The sequence below is a fragment of the Canis lupus genome, chromosome 17 (assembly GCF_011100685.1).
Source record: "Canis lupus familiaris isolate Mischka breed German Shepherd chromosome 17, alternate assembly UU_Cfam_GSD_1.0, whole genome shotgun sequence".
In the NCBI taxonomy this organism is placed as follows: Eukaryota; Metazoa; Chordata; class Mammalia; order Carnivora; family Canidae; genus Canis; species Canis lupus.
Window position 1 is genome coordinate 19,725,396 of NC_049238.1, and position 17,685 is coordinate 19,743,080.

Consider the following 17,685-nt stretch of genomic DNA (forward strand, 5'->3'; position numbering starts at 1 on the left):
GATGCACTGGATTTCAAAACCTTAGTGTAAAAAAAAAAGTAAAATATCTTAATTTTTTAAAAATATGGATTACATGTTGAAATGGTAATATTTTGGAAAAATCAGATTAAGGAAAAGATAGTTTTAAAATTAATGGCACCCATTTCCTTTTAGTTTCTCATTGTGGTTGTTAGAAAAGTTTTTTTTTTTTTTTGAAAAGTTTTAATTATATATGTGACTCACATTATATTTCTATCAGGGAGAGCTGCTCCAGACCCCACCTACATTCCCATCCCTACCTTCTATTCCCTTCCATGTCTGGATGTCTAGCTGATGGTTCCCTTTTCCCTAAACAGACCCTATCATTTCACCGCTCACAGTCATTCCCCCATTTCTTACATTTACTCTTTAGCATCCAACCCAAACGTCACTCTTCCCAGGAAGCTGCTCCTAATTACTTCAGTAGGTATCAGATCCTGCTCAATTAATCACCAGAGCAACTGGTGCTTCTCTGTGGCACTTAATTTACTTTACCTTGCATTGCTGTCATTCCTACCATGATGCAAAATCCTTGAGGTCAGGGGATGATGAGTTTTTGCGTGTACGGAATGATTAAGAGAATATCGCACGTTCAGTATGTATTCAGTTAACATCTAGTGAAGTTAACACAATCATTGTTTGAAATCCTCCAGGGATTTCCAATCACCTATCACTTAAGGCTCTCTAGAATCTGGTCTCAATTATTCAACTACTTTTATCTCTTATCACTGGCACTTGAAAAATTAATGCAATGGATGCCTGAAATAAAGTCTTAGCTCCAAGACTCCTTCCCTTCTCTGAAATGTATCAGTTATTTGGGGGATCATGCTGAACCCCAACTCCACTTCTCAGTGTTTTATCCCAGACTCCATCCACATCATCATCCCTACCTTTCATGGTCTAGGTCAAATTCCACTACCTCCATGGGTCTAATTGCTTGTAGTATATATATGTATATAAGCTTATAGCTTATATATATACATGTAGCTTCCTTTTTAAAAGATTTTATCTTTTTATTTGAGAGAGAGAGAGAGAGAAGCAGAGAGAATGAGCAGGGGAGGGGAGAAGAGGGAGAGAGAGAAGCAGACTCCCTGCTCAGCAGGGAGCCTGACTTGGGTCTTGATTCCAGGACTCTAAGATCATGACCTGAGCTGAAGGCAGATGCTTAAACCAACTGAGCTACCCAGGTACCCCACCTTTTTAAAATTACTTTTTCCATACCCAGCTTGGAGCCTAATGTGGGGCTTGAACTCACAACCATGAGATCAAGACCTGATCCAAGATCAAGAATTGGATGCTTAACTGACTGAGCCAGTAGGCACCCACCCACTTAGATTTCTTACAACATAGGGCCCATACTACTTACTAACACTATACAATATTAGTTAACTGACTAGAAAATTATTTTAAATTTATTCCCAAAACGGTATTATAAAATTTTAAGATGGAATCAGTTCTTTAGTCTTCATACTCCCTAAATTTTCAGCACAGCTATAAATGCAATAAAGAAAAACTGACTCATTCAATTTTCTAGAAAGCCTTTGTTCTCTGAACTCTTTCTCTGTGCTAAGCATAACCAAATAATTGGGCAGCCCCGGTGGCGCAGCGGTTTAGCGCCGCCTGCAGCCCAGGGTGTGATCCTGGGGACCCAGGATCAAGTCCCACATTGGGCTCCTTGCATGGCTCCTTGCATGGAGCCTGCTTCTCCCTCTGCCTGTGTCTCTGCCTCTCTCTCTGTGTCTCTCATGAATAAATAAATAAATAAAATAATAAAAAAAGAAAGTTTAAAAAAACACAAATAATTATAATATGTGGTGAAAATGAATGAACTTTAGCTACAAACAACATGTTAGGATCCTGAAATATAATACTGAGGGGGGAATAGGCTTCACTATACACATATAATATTTCTATCATACTCAAAAAGCAAAAATAAACACTTTAATATATGTATCATATATTTGATCATACTGTTTAAAAAGTAAGGAATGATAAACCAAATTCTGGATAGAGGTGAGCTCTGTGGGGAAGGTGGAAGCAAGGAAATGGGACCAGGGGCACTTACACATGACATGATTTTAACCACGTATGAGTAGGACACGAGTTCATGCATGTTCATTTTACCATTATGCTTCATATCTTGCATGGTTGTCATATACGTTATTGTAATGGATATACCATTAAAAATAATAATCAAGGGGGAAGATGGCCCTGGTGGTCAGGATTCATAACCACTAATCCTTTTTTGTTTTTTTTTTTTTAAGATTTTATTCATTTATTCATGAGAGACACAGAGAGAGGCAGAGACACAGGCAGAGGGAGAAGCAGGCTCCACGCAGGGAGCCCAACATGGGACTCGATCCCAGGACTTCAGGATCACACTCTGGCAGAAGAGAGGCGCTCAACCACCGGGCCACCCAGGTGTCCCCATAACCACTAATCCTAAGAATGAATTCTCTATCTTCTTTTATTATACCAGCTGGGATTGGCAGTTCCTGGATAGATAGATAGATTAGATAGATAGATCAATCAAAACCATAAAGACATCAGATACCTAGAAATGAATCTTGCCCTTTATATGTCTTTTGATAAACAAAAGGCCTTAATATGAATATAGATGAATTTACCAACTTCTTTCATGGTTAGTATTCTGAGAAATTATTTTCTATTCCAAAATCCTAAAGAAATTCCTGGGGCACCTGGGTGGCTCAGTCGGTTAAGCTCCTGCCTTCAGCTCAGGTCATAATCCCAGGGTCTTGGGATGGAGCCCCAGGTCTGGCTCCCTGCTCAGCAGGGAGTCTGCTTCTCCCTCTCCCTGTTCCTGGCCCCACCCCCACTCCTGCTTTCTCTCCCTCAAGTAAATAAATAAAATCTTAAAAAAAAAAAAAGACATTCCCTACATTTTCTTCTAAAGTTTTAAAGTTTTGTCTTCATGTTTAATCCATCTAGTGGTGTTTTCTGTATGTAGTATGAAGCAGAGAGCCAGTATGTTTTGTCTGTATGCATAACCAATTGATGCTGCACACTTATGAAACTGTCCCTCTTTCTTCAGTGATAATGGAAGCTGCTTTTGAGATTAAATACTTCCTGATTTCTTAAGTGTTAGACCTCCTTGGATCTGGTTAAAATCTGCTTCTTGCTGCCTACATGACACCCCCTGACTCAGCCCTTTGCCTACTAAATCTATGATATTTTTCAGACACCTCCAGCTTAATTAAGGACTTTCAGCAATCCCACTTCCAGTAACAGTTAAGACAGGAGTATAATCATTTTTGCTTTGCTAGATACAAAATAGTTACTTGTGCCAGAGCTGGGGTGGGGAAAGGGAATAGTTGTATCTTATGCTGAGAGTTTAGAGTTACACTGGGCTTGAGTCAGCAGCAAATGCTCTCCCAGACTTTCTATTGCAGCACCAACCTGCTAACATCCCAGGCATGCAACAGAGGACTGCATAGCAACCAAATCCTCAATCCCAATTAAATATAGAAACTAAAACAAATATTCTGAAGAATGAAGAATATAGAAACTAAAACGAATTTTCTGAAGAATTTTCTCTGTACCTCTAATGATTTTCATCTGCACAGCTTAAATTCTTTATGACTTATTGATGATATAAATCTAGACAGAAAGATAGTTATAAAAAAACAATAATCTCTATTCTTCAGGAAAAGAAATCATGGTTGGGAAGCTAAATGACCTAAGCCAAAGGAAGAATTAAAAAAGGATATTCAGCTACGCAGAATCCCAGATGAGAGTACATTAAAAATCAAGTGTGGCATGTCAAATGTTACAACCTACCCAGAAAAACCCACTCTCTGGACATTTAGAGGTCTATGAAAATCAAGTCACTAACTTAGTGTCCAAAATGTCTTCTTCACTTACCAAAGAGTACACACACATCTTTCTAAGACTGATAGGAAATAAGACCCTAATAGCTTTGATCCAATTACTTTCATGTTATGCTCTTCTGAAGATTTCTCCATTCCCTCCAAAATAGCACCTGAGTGGGAGCTGAAGCTGCTCTCTACACCCTTATTCAGATCCCATGCCCTTTAGTCTCCCAGCCCTGAGACAGTTTATATTTATGTTGAAGTGGGAAGGTTCCATGACCATGGTGCAAGGGATTCCCACTTGGTTTTGTGTCTGAGGATATGCACAGGTAGCAAGCTCTCCTTCAACAGAGTCCTGCTCTAAGAGGCGCCAGGAGAACATACTACTAGGACAGAAGAGCATTATTCCTGCCAAGAGTCTTTAAAGTTAGGCTAATGAACAAAATAGGAAAATTGATTGTAGAACAGTGGTTTTCTTATAGCAATCACAAAAGTATACACGCTGCTCTGTTGTCGTGGAACTGGAGACTGGTGTTGACCTGGTTCTGGAATGATGGCTAAAGTTCTCAGGGTCATTAATAACAGAATCTGAACACCTGAAGTGGTAACAGAATGAGTGGAATGCATTTGTTCTAACACAACTAGTTATAGTGATGAACAGCTTCTATCCCACTAGTTTGGTTTCCTGACACATAAATTCCTACCATAGCAGATTACCATTTGTGGCCAGTGGTGCAGTATCCCTACTTACCTCAGCAGCCGCAGCTCTGCCAACAACGTGGGGTTCTGTTGTGCCTTCTCGGGGGTGGGCTGGGAAGCCTGCTCATGCTCCAGGCGAAGACGCTGAATCTCTTGCAGGATCTCCCTAGAGAGGACAGATGAAAGAGAGATGGCTGCACAGCTCACCCTTTCCTGTCAGGACTTCTAACTCTAGTACAGTGGCCTCTACCAATCTTGTTCTGACTGCTTCCAAATGACCCAGATGTGAAAGAGCCACCTTCTTAACACTGTTCCCCTTCATATTTCCTCAATGAAACAATCCTTTGTGGTAGAACAAGCCATATAAATATTCTTCTCAAGAACTTGAAAAATCTCCACAAAAGGAAACCCACCACCAGAATGCTCTGATCCTTTCTAGGGAAAGGAAAAAATAACTCCCTGCAACCTCCTAATGTGGGTCCTATATGCTAACGTGCCCAGAATCTTTGTCTTCCTTCTTTCTCTTGAGCTCCTGAGTGATGACAGCTGCCATTTCCTCTTCCTGTGCCTGTTACGTTACATCCAATCTCCTTGTCCTGGTTTCTGCCTTTCAGGGCATACTGGTGGGCTGTCTGGTCTCTGTGCCTTTAGATGGCTTTATTGTGAGAGACCAGACAGTCACACACAGCACAATGGGCTGGGAAAAGATGACCAGATAGAACAAAAGGGGGTTGGAGTGGAAAAGGGAATCATGAGAGGGGAACTGGTAGGTGGGAGAAGGCACTGGGGGAAAGAATCCACCTGAGGGCACAGGAGCAGGGCTGTGGGCCCCAGAATGGTCAGCGTGCAGAGATATACAAATTAGAGTAGGGGCATTCCCACGGGTTGGTCTGGCCTATATTAACTCAGGTGGGGTCTACCTTTATGGTCAAAAGCCAGCTAATCTGCAAGGAAAATGAGAATCAGATACTCACATGATGATCTTGGACTTCAGAAGCTGTCTTGACCTCTGCATTCTTACCTGTTTTTGTTTTCCAGTTCTGCAATAAGCTGTCTTTGTTGTTTGTTGGCATCAAAGTTAAAACTCAAATCAGCAGGAGGACGGGTCTACAGTGAGGAGAAAGAAAGTTTTTAAATTTCTTTTTGTTTTATGTGTATGTGATTAAACGATATCCTGAGTCCTAGACTGAGTTTTTTAAAATGCATTTTTGAGGTATAATTTACATACCATAAAATTCACCCATTTTTTAAATTAATTAATTTATTTTTAAAGATTTTATTTATTCATGAGAGACAGAGAGAGGGGGGGGGGGCGGGTAGAGACACAGGCAGAGGGAGAAGCAGGCTCCATGCAGGGAGCCTGACGTGGGACTTGATACTGGGTCTCAGGATCAGGCCCTGGGCTGAAGGCGGTGCTAAACTGCTGAGCCCCCAGACTGCCCTAAATTCAACCTTTTTAAATATACCATTCATGGAGTCTTAGAAGATTTAAACAGTTGTGCAACCAATCACCACAGTCCAGTTTTAGAACATTTTCCATCACCACAAAACAATTCCCTCCTGCTGGTTTGTCGTCAATTGCTACTCTCATCCTCAACCACAGGCAACCACTGATCTGCTTTCTATCTATAGTTTTGCTTTCTCTAGAAGCTTCAGATATACGGACTCATACAATATGTAGTCTTTGGTTTCTGGCTTCCACTAAGCATGTTTCTGAGGTTTGTCACTATTGCTCCATGAATCAGGTGTTCCTTCCTTTTATTGTTGAATAGTATTCCACTGTTTCTAGTTTTTGACTGTTACAAATGAAGTTGCTGCAAATTTTCATTTACAAGTCTTTGTGTTAATATATTTTTATTTCTCTTGGGTAATTACCTAGGAGTGGAATTCCTGAGTTATATGGTAACCCTGTATTTACTATTTTGAGGAACTGTCCAACTGTTTTCCAAAGTAGCTGTACCATTTTAGAATACCTCCTATGAGTGTCAGTGTAATTTTTCCACATTGTCACACTTGTCATTGTCTTTTATTTTAACCAGATTCTAGTGTGTGTGAGATAATAATTGTGGGTTTTTAAAAAAATATTTTTTATTATTTATTGAGAAAGAGAGAGAGAGAGCACACACATACGAGTGGGGGGAGGAGCAGAGGGACAGAAAGAATCCCAAGCAGACTCTGTGCTGAGTGCAGAGCCTAACGTGGGGCTCAATCCCAGGACCTTTAGATCATGATCTAAGCCGAAATCAAAAGCTGGACACCTAGACAACTGTACCACCCATGCACCTAACTGTTGGTTTTTTTTTAAACAAATTGAGATATAATATGCATACTACAAAATCCATTAGTGTCCAATTCAGTGGTTTTTAGTATATTTACAAGATTGTGAGATTATCATGGCTATCTAATTCCAGAACATTTTCATTATCCCCAAAAGAAACCCCATACCCAATAGCAGTCATTCCCCATTCCCCCTACACCCATACCCTGAAGACTGCTAACCTATTTTTTACGTGTATGGATTTGCCTATTCTGGATAAATCATATAAATAGAATCTTATAATATGTGATCTTTTACATCTGGCTTCTTTCACTTAGCAAAATGTTTTCAGGGTTCATCTGTGTTGCAGCCATGTATCAACACTTCATTCTTTTTTGTGGCTGAATAATATTCGGTTACATGGATATACCACATTTTGTTTATGCATTCAACAGTTGATGGGCATTTGAGTTCCTACCAGTTTTGGCTATTCTGAATAATATTGTTATCAACATCTGTGGACACATTTTTGTGCACAGATAGGTTTTCATTTCTTTTGAGTATATATCTAGGAATGGAATTACCTGTCCTAGCAACTGCCTTTTGAGGAACTGCTAAATTATTTTCCTAAGTGGCTGCACCATTTTACGTGCTCACTAGCAATGTATAAAAGTTCCATTTTTTTTTTCCGTATCTTTGCCAACACTTGTTATGGTACATCTTTTTGATCATAGTTATCCTAGTGGGTGTGAAGTGGTATTTCATTATGAATTCAACTTGCATTTTCCCTATGACTAATATATGGAGCACACTTTCATGTGCTTATTGCCATTTGCATATCTTCTCTGTCAAAATAATTTGTGGTTTTGATTTGCATATCCACTGACATTTTTGATCCTTGTCACCTCCTTTAAGAACATGGAAGCCAAAAAAAAAAAAAATTTAAAAAAAAGTTAAAAAAAAAAAAGAGAACATGGAAGCCAATCACCACAAACTAGGAAAAAAGATTCATAGGCGATGTTTCTCTTTTTTTCATTAACCAGAATAGAAGCTCAAAATGAAGGCTCTGCAATAGCTACACTTCACTCTGCATACACTTGGTTCAACCTAAAACATGACCAATCATGAAGCAGAAACCTTGTTTCCTGTCTACAGCTAAAGATGCAATAAGTAATTATTTTCATGTGGCATTTCCTAAATAAAAAGGGGCACAAAAGCATAGCAAATGTGGGTGGGAGGTGTTTTTACCAAATATTTTTTCTTAAAAGAAAAAAAAAAGGTGATGTTTCTTTCTCTAGAGTGGACCAACAACCAATTGAGCAAATTTTCTATATTCCACAGTCTTGTGAGAATCAGAGCTGAACCTCAGAAAAATGGCCTGCCTGAGACTGAATCTGCTGTAAATAACAGATTTTCAATTCCTGAAAACTGGAGTTAAAACAAATGGCTCCTTACTAGTGTGGGATCAGGGAAAATTATGGATGGGGAAATGTGCTCTAAAAGGAATTGGCTTCATGATGGCAAACAAAAACCTCACAGCATTTCACTGGAAATTTATTTTTTGTTTTTAAAATATTTTATTTATTTATTTGAGAGTGAGACAGCACAAGCAGGGGGAGCAGCAGAGGGAGAAGCAGACTCCCCATCGAGCAGGGAGCCCCATGTAGGACTCAGTCCCAGGACTCTGGAATCCTGAGCCAAGTGCAGATATGCAATGGATGGAGCCACCCAGGTGTTCCTTGACTGGAAATTTCTAAAGAATCTTTTCAGTTTTGAGTACTGCAGGGTTGAGGCTTCTTTCAAAGAGGAGAGGAATATAGGAATCAAGACTTATTATCAGCAGCAATTCTTAACCAGGTGAGATTCTTGCATCAAGAAGTATTGTTACTTGAGTACAAAGCAGTGTGGGAGGAAGATTTATACCCTGAGGCAGCAGTTCACCTGGACCACAGGGAGAGCACCCAGTGGTAAATGCTGAGGATGGCTTATTTCATCCAATCAAATTTTAAACACAGTCAAGTGTACATTAAATAACAGAGAAACTTGGGATTTTGTTTATTTACTATTTTAAACTCCATAGTGCTTCTTAAAAAAAAAAAAAAAAGCCAGGTCTCTCTTCCTAAAATGCCTCTAGGATACTGAAGAGAAAAAAGACAGAAAGGTAATTATTAGTTCAGAAAGAATTATTAGTTCAGAATACTTCAACCACAAGAGACCTAAGGATGATTTCTTAAAAAAATTAACTAGTTCATTTGTTTACCTGACAAATATTTTGTACGCACCTACTATGTGCTAGATACTATTCAAGGAAGTAGGATGCATGAGTGAGTAAGATACAGTCCCACCCTCATGAAGTTTACATTATGCTGGCAGAGAAAGATAAGAAATCAAAGATAGAAGTACAGACCATCAGTAGTGATAAATCTAATGACAAAATATAGGGTAATGAAATGGAATAAACTGAGACAGAAGACTTTCTGAATGATGTGATTATGAAAAGGCTCTCAGAGAGTCAAGTGGGGAAGCAAACCAAGTGCTATCTGAGAGAGGGGCATGCTAGGCCAAAGCCAGGGCCTGCAGCTGCTCCATCTGGGTGTGTTCGGGTCAGTATTGATGGAATAGAGTGGACTCTGCTGAAATGGTAGCTGACTCTAGGAGATGACCCTGGGGTCCCGATCACCAAGGGCCTTTTAGCGTTGGAGAAGAGTTTCCATTTCATTCTGAATGTAGTATGAAGCCACTGTAGGATTCTAAATTAGGAAATATGGAATCAATTCCAAATAATGTAGGTATATATTCTGCCTTCAAGGAGGTGAAGCTAAACTCTAAATCCTTTAGTATAGGCTGTCTGTAGTGACTTTTTTTCCAAAGAAGACAGTGTGGAAAGAGAGAGAAGAGTAACTTTATGTTGGAGAAACCTGACAAACACTACCTTAGCCAAGTGATTAAGGTTAACATCAACAGTGATAAATGATGTTGGTACCATGTACCCTTGATACAATGGAAGAAAAATGGTGCTTACTTCCTCCTCCTCAAAAGTCGTAACTTGAGTCTGTGAGAAAAACATCAGACTAATATCAATTAAGAAACATTCTACAATGTATTTGACTAGTACTCCTGAAAACTGTCAAGGTCATAAAAAAAGGAGAGTTAGAAAAACTAATAGCCTAGAGGAGCCTAAGAGACATGACAACTAAATGTAATGTGCCATCCTGGTTGGAATTCTGGAACAGAAAAGGGACATTAGATAAAAACTAACAAAGTCTGAATAAAGTATAGACTTTAGTTAATAATAATGCATCAATATTGGCTCATTAATCGCAATAAGCATGCCATGCTAACATAAGATGTTAATAATAGGAGAAATGGAGCATGAGTTGTATGGAAACTCTGTAGTAGCTTTGCAATTTTTCTGTAAATCTAAAACCATTCTATAATAAAAAATTTATAAAAAAAGAACAAACTCTGTTTAGACTCCTACATGGAGAATTTACTGTAGTGGGACAGAATGGAAGTAGATAGGCTAGTGAGGAATCCTAGGTTTTGCTATCTACTCACCATGCAAACACTGAGTTATATTTTCTTGGCTGTAAAATGGGAATATTTACCGCAAGAGATGTGAAGAGGATCATCTCCTCTGTTACATGAGCATTCTCTTAGGTTTAGGTAATCTCACAGAGCTCCATCATCTTTAATGAGATGGAGATACATCTGAAAAATATAGCATAAGAAACAAGACTCCTTCGGATAAAACTGGGCAAATGATACAAAACCAAGGAAAGCCAATGCAGTAAGCACACTGTAACCTCGTAGTACACATTTCTAAAACCTTCTAAAAAAAAGACGAGAGGCTTCCCATTTGTATGAACTTGACAGGATGAGTTCCAAAGAGATGTACCTGATACCAGCTAGGCTTTCTTTGTATCTCACTTAGACTAACTGGAGGGCTATGGATTATTAATCACTCTCAAAAACCCAATGATCTTTAGGGTAGTGGGTCCCTATCTAGATGTAAATCAGAATACTCAAAGTTTTGTTTTTCCTTTTTTCTTTTTTTTAAAGATTTTATTTATTTATTCATGAGAGACACACAGAGAGAAAGAGAGGCAGAGACACAGGCAGAGGGAGAAGCAGGCTCCATGCAGGGAGCCCGATGTGGGACTTGATCTCAGATCCCAAGATTACGACCTGAGCCGAAGACAGGCGCCCAATCGCTGAGCCACCCAGGCATCCCTGTTTTTCCTTTTTAAATAAAAATAATGGACTCTAAGCCACAGAGATTCTTTCTGATTTAGTAGGTTGGAAGCAAAGCCAAGGAGCTCTTTCTTTTTTAAATGCTTCACACATGATTATAACATGTATCCACATTTGACAATTACTATTTTACAGGAGCTTTGAGTCATTAAATGTGTGCAAAACACCACATGGATACTGCTGATCTTTACTTGTAAGAAGCCATAAGGACATTTCTAGAATGGTGCATGCTTGGAGCAGGAGAAGTGATAAGGCTGCAAAGGCTGGGCTGAGCTATCTGTAAAAAAACTTCTCGGAAATATGTTAGGTTCCCCTTCCCTTCACATTTCTTCCAAGTTTTCCATAATGAATTTCAACATTTTTCATAAAGAAAAAAAACTGAAAAAATAAACAAAAAACCCTCCTTGGATTACATCTAATGTTGCTGATGTTGGTGATGAAATTTTAAAACTTTGCTGTTATTACTATGATTTACCACATGCTGTAATTTTGTTTTGTTTTTTTCTAATTTTTATTTATTTATGATAGTCACACAGAGAGAGAGAGAGAGGCAGAGACATAGGCAGAGGGAGAAGCAGGCTCCATGCACCGGGAGCCCGATGTGGGATTCGATCCCGGGTCTCCAGGATCGCGCCCTGGGCCAAAGGCAGGCACCAAACCGCTGCGCCACCCAGGGATCCCTGTTTTGTTTTGTTTTGTTTTTAAAGGCATTTAGGCACTCCAGGAAAACAAATTAGCTCTCCTGGCTCATCTAAGCAAACTTGAATTTCTTTGTTCAAGGGTCAGTCTGAAGAGGTTTCAGTGGCCATGTTGTCACCTAAGGAGATGGGATAGCTCTGCTACTGAGGCACACCACAGGGTGCAAGGCTGGCTGCTAAAGTAATTTAATGGTCTTTTTTTTGTGAAAGAAGGTTTTTGGGAAAAAAAAATCAATACAAAGCCTATCTGGCAGGCTATAAATAAATTCTTTTGAGCACTACACCCACTTTATGCAAAGCATTTGTATCAGCAAGAGATTAGCGGATTAGTAGTCTTCTGTTTAACAGAAATCTAGTCAAGAAGAATCCTTCCTGAGAGGCCCAATATTTAATAAGATAACTACACTTTGGAAAACAAACTGAAGATGAAAGGGACCATATCAGTATTTCGTCTTAAGACCATTCTAACAATGATCATTTTCACACGAATTAGAAAATTGGTATCAGAAACTATCAGGTGTAAACAGATTTATCTTGTTTGCAGGAAAGAACTGTGACCTCCTTCTCAGGGTCAAATGGCTTTGGAGCTTTTATTTACAATATTTTAAAAGCACAATGTGGGTGGGAGTGAATGGGTGACGGGCACTGGGTGTTATTCTGTATGTTAGTAAATTGAACACCAATAAAAAAAAAATAAATAAAAGCACAATGTAAAGTCAGTAAGACTATATAATGGCATTAAATATACACTTCTTTAAAAAAGTCAACCACAATACTATCTCAACATATTTAATTCTACACATTTTAATTTCTAAAATAACTTGAACAGTTGTGACTGATTGAGGACACGTGTAAGGTATAACTAATTAAATGTAGCTTTTCTTTTTCCCTGACATCCCCCATTCCTTTCCGTTGCTTTTCACTAAACTTTAGAATTCTAACATTGGGAGTCAGACGTGTGACTAATACTCGATTCTCAAGGAAATAGTTTTGAGGTCTAAACAAACCCAAAGGAATACATTAGTTTTTGGAGGAGAAACAAAGCAAGACTCTCCATTGGAAGCTGTCATTACTGTATTTCTCTATGAAGTTGGTACACATTTCTAAAAGTAATACACTATGTTTATAGAAGATGGTTCTGAGAGATCTGGCCTGCCTGTTCAGCCTAATTTCACTCCAAGTATTGTTCTCTGGGCTCTGGCCACACAAACCTCCAGGCCCAGGGCCCTCAGAGAGGTTGAAACAGCCCCCTGACACACACTGGGTGTGCCTGACCCAGTTCATGCTTACATAGTCTGTTGTTTCAGCCTCAGATCCTTCCTCCTTTTGTCTTCTTCTTTCTTCCAGATTTAATGCTCTTCCTGAACAACAACCTTCTGTAGCTAAATCTCAGTAGTTGTTAGAACAGCTTTACTTTTTCCTTTCCAACATTTATGCCCTTTTATTCTTGTCCTGTTGTACTAAGATCTCCAGTATAATTCTGAATAGAGGTGGTCAAAGTGGACATTTTGTCTTGCTCTCAATTATTAGGTAGGGGAAATACTCCAAAATTTAACCTTTCAGTATAATTTTAGCTGTAGGTTTTTTGTAGGTGTTTTTTTTGTTTTGTTTTTTTGGTTTTTTTTTTTGTAGGTGTTCTTTATCAGATTGAAGAAGCTTCTTCTACTTCTAATATACTGAGAAATGTTATCATAAATGGGGAGTGTATTGTCAAATATTTTTTCTGTACCTTTTTTTTTTTTTAAGATTTTATTTATTTATTCATAGGGACACAGAGAGAGAGAGAGAGAGAGAGAGGCAGAGACACAGGCAGAGGGAGAAGCAGGCTCCACGTAGAGACCCCGATGTGGGACTCAATCCAAGGTCTCCAGGATCACGCCCTGGGCTGCGGGCGGCGCTAAACCGCTGCGCCACCAGGGCTGCCCCTGTACCTCTTGAAATGATCTTATAACTCACTTTTTAAAACTAATACGGCAAATTACATTGGCTGATTTTTATGTATTAAATAAATCTGATTCCTAGGATAAATCTCACTTGATCGTGGGGTGTTATCCTTTTTATATATTGTTGGATTCAATTTGGTAATATTTTGTTAAAGATTTTTTTCATCCATGTTCATGAGAGAATTTGATTACTGATTTTCTTGTAATGGCATTTGTTTTTATTTATTTATTTAATTTTTTTTTAAAGATTTTATTTATTCATAGAGACAGAGGGAGAGAGGGGCGGAGACACAGGCAGAGGGAGAAGCAGGCTCCATACAGGAAGCCCGATGTGGGACTCGATCCCGGGTCTCCAGGATCACACCTGGCTGCAGGCAGCGCTAAACCGCTGTGCCACCAGGGCTGCCCTGTTTTTATTTATTTTTTAAATATTTATTTATTCATGAGAGACACAGAGAGAGAGAGAGGCAGAGGCACAGGCAGAGGGAGAAGCAGGCTCCATGCAGGGAGCCTGATGTGGGATTCAATCTCGGGTCTCCAGGATCAGGCCCTGGGCTGAAGGTGGCACTAAACCTCTGAGCCACCGGGGCTGGCCCCTCTTTTGTTTTTATATCAGATTAGAGTGGCCTGATAAAATGACTTGGAAAGTGTTTCTTCCTCTTCTATTTATTGAGAATTTATGTCAGATTATTATTATTTTTTCTTTAAATATATGATAGTACACAACAAGCCCTCTGAGTTTGTGGAGTTTTCTTTGTGGGAAGTTAACTATGAATTCAATTTTTTTTAACAGATTTAGGACTATTTAGTTTTTCTACTTATTTTTATGTCAGTTTTGTTAATTTGTGTCCTTTTTTAAAAGTTTTTATTTATTTTAAATATTTTATTTTATTTTATTTATTCATGAGAGACAGAGAGAGAGAGAGAGAGAGAGGCAGAGACACAGGCAGAGGGAGAAGTAGGCTCCATGCAGGGAGCCTGACGTGGGACTCGATCCCGGGTCTCCAGGATCATGCCCTGGACTGAAGGCAGCACTAAATCACTGAGCCACCCAGGTTGCCCTAAGTTTTTATTTTTAAGTAATTTCTACACCCAACATGGGGCTTAAACCTAAAACCTCAAGATCAGGTGTTGCACGCTCTGGTGACTGAGCCAGCTGGCACCACTAATTTGTATCATTCAAGGAATTTGTCTATTTCATCTAGGTTGCCAAATTTATTGGCAAAAAGTTACTCATAATATTCCCTTATCATCTTTATAATATCTGTAGGGTCTGTAGCAATGTCCCTCTTTTTATTTGTGATATTGGTAATTTGTGTTTTCTTTCCTTTTTTCTTGATCAGGATTTCTAGGGGGTTATTAATTTTATTGCTTTTTAAAGAACCAAATTCTAGCTCTTTGATTTTCTTGGTTCATTTTTAAGAGTACACTGTGGGTAAAATTAAAGGCCACTATAATCCCTTCCCTAAACCCACTCCTCTCCAGTACCTATTCTCCTGAGCTTTGTGTTCAGCATCACCCTACCACTTGTGTATTAAAAGAATGCTAATTTCTGCTACTCTGCTAGGACCTTCCATTTACTCACCATGTTTCCTGCTTCTGCAGCCAGCCGGGCAGCATAGCGAGCTATAAGCCGGTGTTCCTCATCTAGTCGGCTAGGACTGTCCAGGACACTGCCAAGGAGACAAAAATTCAACAGGTGTCTATTAAGCATCCCTTATCCTTGCTTTTCTCTTAGAAAGATCAGATGGGAAAACGCTTGTAAAAACATATGGTACCAAGAGAAACAGGTCTGGGTCATAGATACTAATGGTCTTCTGAGAGAAAGGTGCTTTAGAGAACTGATAAAGCCACACATGCCATTTCTCTTCAGCAGCATATCCCCCCTACTCCTACACCACCAGAAGGGGCACTTCTTTTCGAATGTAAGGTCAATAAAAGAGCATCTGCAAAGTCTGTGAGAGGGATTTCTAATCAAATGTTTTGGAAAATCTCATGACTTTTATTAGACATAGGTCTTGAATTTAAAAAGACCAAGAGAAAACAAAAGCATCATGAAAACCAGAGGGCTAAGGAAAAGTACACTTGATACTGGCTGAACAGAACTGAGAAGCCCAGGCAAGGGCAGGTACACCATATGGTAAAGTTGGAGAAGAATCCAGGATATCAAACATTCTCTTTCAATGCCTTTTTTTTTCTTTTCTTCCTTCCTTCCTTCCTTCCTTCCTTCCTTCCTTCCTTCCTTCCTTCCTTCCTTCCTTCCTTCCTTCTTCCTTTCCTTTCCTTTCCTTTCCTTTCCTCCTTTCCTTTCCTTTCTTTCCTTTCCTTCTCTTTCCCTTCTTTCCACGCTTGTTTCACAATTATAGCCCTATCTTAGAGTGAATTAGTTCAGTCCATTACTCTTTCACAAAGAGTACCAAAGACCTACCTAGGTGAGATATCAGATACTGCTGCACCTGAATGAAAGAAGCATTCATGAATAATAGGCTAGTTCTGTGTATATGTTGATGCAGTGACCTTTTGCCTGGACTATGAAATCACTGACTCCTTTAATTTGGCATGTTATATCAACTGTCATTTATCCATATCAAGGCACTCCTAGATTAATAGGGACTGTGGCAATATAGTTGTTTGTTTTCGTCTGGCAGATGCTTTAAGGTAATGGTGGTGGTGACGACTGACCAGAGATGGCTGTTGTGGTCTGCTTCTACTTTAGTCCTTGGTTCTTGGTGTTCCAAAAACCTTTGATTGGAATTTAGCAACATGATGAGTAATCCGAAAAAACTTAAAGACGTGAGTCCAATAATCATCAAATCTTGTAATAATCACTGAGAGGAATCTGGGAAGGGAGAAGTTAAATAGAGATGTGTTCTGACTTTTTCATGGATAGAATCAACTGATTTTCTCCTAGATTTTTTTCACCTTTCTATATTTCTACTATTGTGGCCAATTCTTTAACCTTACCTTGGTCTTTCCTCTAGGATGGATTTTTTTTTTAATGTGTTTCTTTTGCCTGTGCCACTTCTGAATACTTTATAATTTTAGGTATGCAAATGTCAGTCTCCAGCCTGTATCAACATCCTCTCACAAGATGATCTTGTAATAAGAACACACTACTATCAGTTAGCTTTAATACATTAGAGTCAAAGCCCCAAGGTCAAGGCTGAACTGTAATATTTGTACTTTAAAGTTGTTCGTTGGAAATAAGAGAACTACTTTTATCTTAAAACAACAACAAAAATGAACATTTGATTATTTAAGTGGCTATTATAGAGGGACTGGCAACCTAAGAAATGGGACTTAAAGTGGCTGCCCTTTGTTTTGGCAAGGGATATAACAAAAACTTCATTTTTTCCTCTGTGCAAAAGAGCTCCCCCTCCTCCATCGAGTTCCATCTCTCTAGGAAGGTTAATTCTATTTGTCATTTATACCCAAGTGTGGACAACATGGTTGCTTTAATTGGCTATGCTTTCCAGCCAGAAAATAGAACTTTATGTTGATGAGAGGTTTTAAGGTCAATGAAAATTAAGAGGAAAATAAGAAAGGTTCCTTATTTTTCTGCTTGAGCTGACTTTCATTTTCAGAATTAGCCAGGAAATTTCTGACTTCTTTGAGGAAGCATGAAGCTCAGTTCTTTAGACTATAAATCAAGAAGAGATGCAGTACTCACCCAAATCTTCATGTTCTCCCAGGGCTCCCAGTCACCAGTTCTTGCTCAGGAAGCCTAATCCCTAAGCCAGCAGGCTTGAGGACCTTAGCTAAATGTACCATAAATCTTTTGGGGCTGAAATGTCAGGTTGCAGTCTGCCAATATTCTGCTTCTATTTTTCACCATGGAAACTTTTAATCACCTGGACAACTGCCCTTACTGATAATAAGTAAGCTGTCTTGCCAGGGATGAGACAACTCTATTCCTAGAGACCCAAGGAGCTGGGCAGAAATCATCTGTTTGATGAAGAGGTGGCTCTTTGTGATATGATGCACAA

The 17,685-nt window shown here is 39.1% G+C and overlaps 1 protein-coding gene across 16 annotated transcripts in view; it reads right to left on the bottom strand.

Moving 5' to 3' along the window:
• The window catches only part of DTNB (dystrobrevin beta), a 244,842-nt gene that overhangs the window by 39,766 nt on the left and 187,391 nt on the right, over window positions 1-17,685 (bottom strand). For all 16 annotated transcript variants that reach the window (XM_038560959.1, XM_038560968.1, XM_038560966.1 and 13 more), the window contains 3 exons: window positions 15,285-15,372; window positions 5,569-5,654; window positions 4,600-4,713 (listed from right to left, as the gene is read on the bottom strand). In XM_038560959.1, coding sequence (XP_038416887.1) covers window positions 4,600-4,713; window positions 5,569-5,654; window positions 15,285-15,372 — 288 coding nt within the window. The remainder of the gene's footprint in view (window positions 1-4,599; window positions 4,714-5,568; window positions 5,655-15,284; window positions 15,373-17,685) is intronic.